This window comes from Condylura cristata, unplaced genomic scaffold (genome assembly GCF_000260355.1).
Source record: "Condylura cristata isolate star-nosed mole 26May11 unplaced genomic scaffold, ConCri1.0 scaffold00025, whole genome shotgun sequence".
NCBI classification, from domain to species: Eukaryota; Metazoa; Chordata; class Mammalia; order Eulipotyphla; family Talpidae; genus Condylura; species Condylura cristata.
In genome coordinates, this window is record NW_004567126.1 from 26,664,762 (window position 1) to 26,671,613 (window position 6,852).

General features: G+C 36.3%; 1 protein-coding gene across 1 annotated transcript in view; it reads right to left on the reverse strand.

The window, feature by feature from the left end:
* DDX10 (DEAD (Asp-Glu-Ala-Asp) box polypeptide 10) overlaps positions 1-6,852 on the reverse strand; it is a 200,785-nt gene that overhangs the window by 152,463 nt on the left and 41,470 nt on the right. The window contains exon 13 of the mRNA XM_004689285.2: positions 4,807-5,269. Within this exon, the coding sequence (XP_004689342.1) occupies positions 4,807-5,269 (463 nt within the window). The remainder of the gene's footprint in view (positions 1-4,806; positions 5,270-6,852) is intronic.

The following is a 6,852-nucleotide window of genomic DNA, read 5'->3' on the forward strand; positions in this document are numbered from 1 at the left end:
ATATATAACTGACTGTGTGAACGAGTTTATGAACTGAAAGCCAGGATTCTGTACTGAAATTAGCTCAAGTAGAAGCCTCCAAAACTCACTCTGTAGCATGTTCCCTGGCACCTCACAGGTACTCAATAACTGCTTTAAAAGGAGGGGGGAAAAAAGTAGAAGGAAAGAAAGGGGCAGAGAAAGAAAATAAGAGTGACAAGAGGTAACCTTTTACCTCTTGAGAATAAGACACAAGATAATCAATTCTAAGGTACAAAGAATAATCCGAGTATCATTCAAATCCAGGTTAAACTGAGCTATGTTTACTGTTAAAGTTTTTGAGAATACTTGGTAAAATAAGGTTAAGCCTACCTTTCAGTTTCATTTCTAAATAACAGGGGAAAGATTAAAGTGTATGCTTAGATATCTTCTATTTAAAAAATGTTTTTAAATCCTTTTCAATATTATCACAATTATATTCAGGCTCTTTTCTAATACTGTTTTCCCCAGAGATCAAACTTCCTCCGCACCAACAGCCAGTAAAGGGAGTCCAAACAGAAGGCTCTTTCTTCCCTGTGGCTGAAGTCCACAGCCTATCCCTCTGTGCCCAATCATGCCAGCTGTACTCTCAACCATCTCTCTCTGTTCCCTCAGGATCCCCATCCCATTGCTAAGGAAGTCTATTTCTGGCAATGTCTGGATCCTGTTAAATAGAAAAGAACTGTGACAAAGGAGACTTCCAGATGACATCACTTGCACCTAGCACAAATTACCTTCTCCATTCATACCCAAGTCTAAAAAATACAAAATTGGCACATTTTCCAAGTATCTGCACACAATGGGCAGAACATAATAACTTACAGTGGTGTCAGCGACACTGATGTTACTTATTTTATAGATAGTAAATAATACACAAATGCTGGTAGAGAGCCAGATAAGCATACAAAGGTGATTTGGCATCAGAAGTAAGTACTAAGTACAGAGGTTTGAGTACTAAGTCCAATACTGACACCCTACACAAGTCATTTACAAGATGTTTTTTTAAAATATCATCTACCTTCCCTAAGGATAAAATGAAACTTACAAGGAAAGTAATTTGGTAAATGGTAACACACCAAATACCTTATCAATGCTAATGATTACTCAACAAAACCCATGTAATCAATGTGTTCCCATTAGCTCCAAGTCTCAAATGAATTCTACAAATCTTTTCCAAGGGGAAAAGAAAGGAAGGAAAAGATAATCAATCCAGAACAGTCTATGATGTAAGTAAAGAAATCTGTGCTTTGTGAGTCTAATAAAGACCATTGCCCATAAAGACCATTCTATAACAGGAGCATCAAAAATACACAAAAGCAGCAGTGCCTTGAAAAGCACATTCCCCAGAGGGAAGATGTTCACTGATATGTGTAAGGACAATACTAATTCCTATTTGGAATGTGGTTTGTTGTTTTCCTTTATCAGGTCTGTCCTTAAAAATAGATGATAAAGGAACACAGCTGCCTCCATTGATGGCTGTAATACAACACTAAAAAATAAACTGCAAGAACAAAGCTAAAATACGAAGTCAGTGGAGACTGTGGATACAAAAAGCACACTCAAAACCAAATGCTTTGAAAACATAAGCAATCTATGATTTGAGTGCAAATGAGTATTGATTTTTGGAAAATTTAGAGGTGACTGGTGATACTGGCAAGACTAGGTAAAGCAAAAAAGCCAGTAAACCTCTCTATTCAGTTAAAGAAACATTAATTTTAACTGTTTATACTACTAGGGAACACACAGAAAAAATAACATTTTTATTAGTATCTCAAAATCCTACAAACTTCCCTGAATGCTCCTCTCATGTCACATGATAGAGTACTTCTGAAACGGATACAGGTTTCATGAACTCCACCCCCACTCCAGATACTGGAACTACAGATCCAGTCAATACCAATGAGAAGCACGCTGGGATGTGAGGGTGGAGTGAGCAGCCAGGTTAGGATAAAACCGAACAGGTGGGCTTTGGGGCTCTCGTGGCCCGGTGGTTTGCGGCCGGTTGTTGGGCTCTTGATCAGTTTCCAGTGTGCTACTGGAATCCAAGTCAGCAGAACTAGTAGGATATTCTAGTTAACTTATATTTCTCTTTCTTTCCCTGGGTTATTCCTTTTCCTTTCCCCTTTTAAATAAACCAACTACTGAACCTTTTTGTGTGTGTCCACAGTACCACTGAATCTTCACGCAGGTGAGGATCCACAGGCAGGCAACCCAATTCACATTGGGGTTCCCTGTAACACTTCCAATTCATAAATGAAAAAGATATCATGTAGGTACTTTAAAGACAGACGTTTTAAGAGTATATTATGCAAATGTACTCTTAGTTAACAGATTTTTACATCAGTACTTACACTTTCATTTGCTGTCTAAATTATAAAGTTGATCATTCAATAAAGTCAAGTAAGTTATTTGTGTTCAGAATTATAGAAAGTTCAACAATACCTTTTGGATCACTCGTCAGTTAGGTAAATCTTACGTGGCTTCAAAATCCTACATATGTATTGGAATGAATATGACCACTAACTTTTATAACCATAGAGAAAATCTTTGTGACAAGATCAATCAAAGATTTAATTCAAGGTATGTATAAAAGAAAACATCATAAATCTAACTTCAGAATTTTAAATTTCTGCTTTCTGGTATACTCTTCAGTACATAAAATCAGAAGCTGTAGTTTGAGAGAAAATTACAAAATCTGTATTTGATACAGGATGTGTATGCAGACAGAATATATGAAGAATCCTTACAACTGAGTAAGATGGCAAGTCACACAATTAAGGGGCAAACAGTAGGGGCGAGAGGCAAATGATATAAACAGGCATTTCACCAAAGTCCTTTGGAAAGCAAATCAGCATATAGAGAAATGTTTAGCATCATGACTCACTAAGGAAACCCCTAACAAACTCAAGTAAGATACTTCTATCTACCCACTAGAATGGCTAAAATTTAAAAGACTGATAGTTACAAGTGCAGCAAGAAGCAACTGAATTCCTATGCACTGCCTAAATAAACAAACAAAAAAAATTTAGACTTACAATTTGGAAAACCACGTAGTTTCTTGTAAAGTTAAACACATACTTACCAGCAGCCCCACTCTTACATAATCACTCCACAGAAAAATGCACACAAAATCCCATATGTGAATGTTTATAATGGCTTTTGTCATAACTACTGAAAAAAAGGAAACAACCCAAGCCTATTTTTAAACTCTATGGTATATGCATATAATGAAACACTTGTCAGTAATGAAAAGAAACAAACTACTGCTATGTCCAATAACATTATGCTAAGAAAAAGAACCCATACTAAAGGCTACAGATTTATGTCTCCATGTTATCTTCAAAAAATGCAAAACTATCAGGATGGAAATCAGTTAGGCTATTGCAAGGGGGCAGTAACTGACTGCAAAAGGGCACTAGAGACTGTCGGGGGTGATGGAACCCTTCATTCTCAACTGCAATGGTGATTACACAACATACATCTGTCAAAACTCAAGTTGTAAGCTTCCAAAATGTAAATTTTACTGTACAATGTATTTCAATCTGACTTTAGAAAACTTTAAAAAATTGCTTTAACTACATATTTTAATATGCAACCTGATCCATTAGCACTTAAGACACAGGCCCTATTTTGTGAACATATTAGGAGCTTTACAAAATTATAAAATCAGCCCTTTATAGTCTTAACTCCAATAACATTTACATGTTCAAAAGAAAATGGTATACAAGATAATTTCTTTCAAATAAACTAATCATTTGTATTTATTTTACTTGATAACATTTGAGACTTAAAAATGCTGACTAAAAATGGCTCAATCTGAAGCACTATGGGGAAATAAAGGACTCTTATTAAGACCATGAATACTGAAGTCAAGTTGTCAAGGTGCAAATTCCAACCTTGCCAGTAAGTGACAATGCACCTCACATTTTCATTGTCTCTTTCTCCCCACACCCCCACCTGAGGAATGAGATATATACTACCTCAGTTATTTAAGAACTGTGATAATATTTTACAAAATGTCTAATATATAAGGTATGTCTGTTATCTTTTCAACATTTTTTTTTATGGTTTACTTGAAGAAACACCTTTCCAAGTTTCATATTTCAAATTTTATTATTTCCTACTGTGAGCCTTAGGTTTTACTTTACATTTTAGTAAAAAGGACTTGACTTCATTTTTTCATTTGAATCTCTTTGTAGCAATGATCAAGAATAAAGGCATACAAAATAGAAAGGGCCATAGGGAGGGGGAGGAGAAATAGTGTATAGCTTCATGTACCCCAGCAAACGGGTGCTTCATTTGCTTTGTCTTTTGTTCCTGCTAACAGGAACATACAGAGAACAAAAGACCCACACGAAACTTTCCACAGGTGGCTTTCTACTTAGGATACTGGACTGGTGCCCACAGCAAATGTCTCATTAAAATAAAATTCATGTTTAGAGAGATAAAAACGGTATAAGGAACATTTGTCACAAGTCAAGTTAGAAAGTAGTATGTTAAGAATTACACCAGAAAACATGAATACCTCACCTTCCTTAATATTAAAATCATGATTCTGGTTACTTCTAAAACACTCATCAATAAACCAATAAATGACCAGGTCACAGTGAGGTAGAATTCCTTGGCACCTATTCCAGGTTTAACTATGGAGGAAGAGGAAGAGTTGACAGCAAAGAAAGCTATTTTACAAATTTCTTACAGTTCTGAATGCCCTATATATCCTCCAAGACAACAGGCAGTCAAAGAAGTGGTGACAGGGAACAGAAGGAACTCAAGGGGTAAACTTACCTGTATTACTTTATTTTCTTTAAGGTCCAACCCAAACACATTGTGTCGCTTCACCTTAAAGAAATTGGTATCAAGTCCATCTTCCTCTTCTTCATCATTGTCCAAGAATTGCACAGGAACTTCCTTGAGCTTCTGTTCTTCCATAGTGTAAGGGACAGACCGAGGTTGACCTCCCAGTTTCTCTTCCATTTCTCCTCCTTCATCATCCTCCTCTTCTTCCTCTTCATCACTAACATCATTGGCCGGTCTGCACTCAGTCCCTTCTGGCCTTTTACCACCTTTCTGAAGGATGGACATCTTCTCATTGAAGTAGGCTCTAAATTCTTCCACTTCATCATTTGTGAGGGAGGGAGCCCTTGGCTCAGTTACTTCATTTTGTTGGTTCACTACCAACTCTTTGGGAGACTGTTTTTGCATTTTCTGAAGAAACCTCACCCGTGGTGCCACAGCAAGACCAAGAGACCTTAAGTATGAGAAAATAGAAACAATTGTCTCAAAACTCTGACCAAGTGTTTATGGGCATTATGAAATAGTTACTCAAGAGCTGAGATCTAGTCTTGGAGCTTTTCTGTAAAGAAAATATTCCTCTGAGATACAACTCAATCTTGATTGGCTGGATGATCCCAAAGGCAATCCAGGAAACACTTAACAATTTTTTCTGTCTTCCCAGAACTTCACCAATAAAAGCAAAGATTTTGAACAGTAAACAAACGAGACTGACAGAATTTTTTGCCAACAAAATGGCCCTACAGATAATAAAAACTGTGCCTCTCCTGTACAGTATATCTCAGATAGGACTTAACACAAAAAAATCACCTAATAGCTTCAACCTTGAACTGTATTCAGAAGTGGTAATATTAGAGACTGTAACAGACAAGCACAAAAAAACTTTTACCCACAGTATGTGGTTTTCCATCTAGTTTCTCAACAGAAAGACAGTGTTCTTACACTCATCTAGCAACCTAAAGAGTTCTAAAATGTTAAAATGATAAAACACCTGTAATAAAATTCACAAATCAACACAAAGGATAGAAAACAGCAACCCCCCCAGATACAAGTTCTTACTACACTCAAATTAAGAAAAAAGCACTCATTCCTGGAGAGCAAGCCAAAGTTCTTGCCTTGAAAACACATATTTCATCACAGATTAGGAAATTTCACACTAACACTGAAAGCATGATTCACATCAAGAATGCTTCTATAGAATTATATCAATATTTGTCCAACAAGTAGGACCCAGAAATAGATACTCCTCAAATTGTGTATCTAAAAGACAAGAAACAAGGTGTTGGCAGAGTGTGGAGAAAAGGAAAGCCTTGTACGTTGCTGGAGAGAATGTAGGCTGGTGCAGCCACTACTGAAAACAGCATGCAGCATGCTCAAGAAATTAAGTATGAAATGCAATTTGATTGGGGATCCTATTTCTGGGTATATACCCAAGAAAGACAAGAACATTAATTCAAGGAGATACATGCACCTTTCTGTTTACTAAAGCATTATTTTCAATAGTGAAAATATGAAAACAACCTAAGTGCCCAATGACAAATGAGGAGATAAAGATATGGTACAGATACAATGGAACACTCGCAGCTATGAAAAAAAAAAAAATGGCGAAATTTTGCCATTTGTTACAGCATGGATGAACCTCGAATGCATCATGCTAAGTGAAATAAGTCAGACAGATATATACCATATGATTTACTCATGTGTGGAAGATTTTAAAAAGGAAACAAACAGTTAAGATTATAAGAATAAAACAGGGTTGATGTAGAGCAAAGGAGTAGGGGTGGAAATATTGGGTGAAGAGGCGAACTGTTTAGAAACTAGACTTCTGGTAAAGATCATAATGTATAGTATACACCTGAAACCTGAAACTGTTCAATGTTTTAAACTGTTACTTCAGTAAAAATCTAAAAACTTTAATGTAAAATTTCATTAAAAATGCAAATTTTATGGAACAAAGAAAATTTGTTCAGCAAGTGGTGCTGGGAAAACTGGGAAGCTACATGCAAAAAAATGAAACTAGATCACTGCCTCATTCCAGTC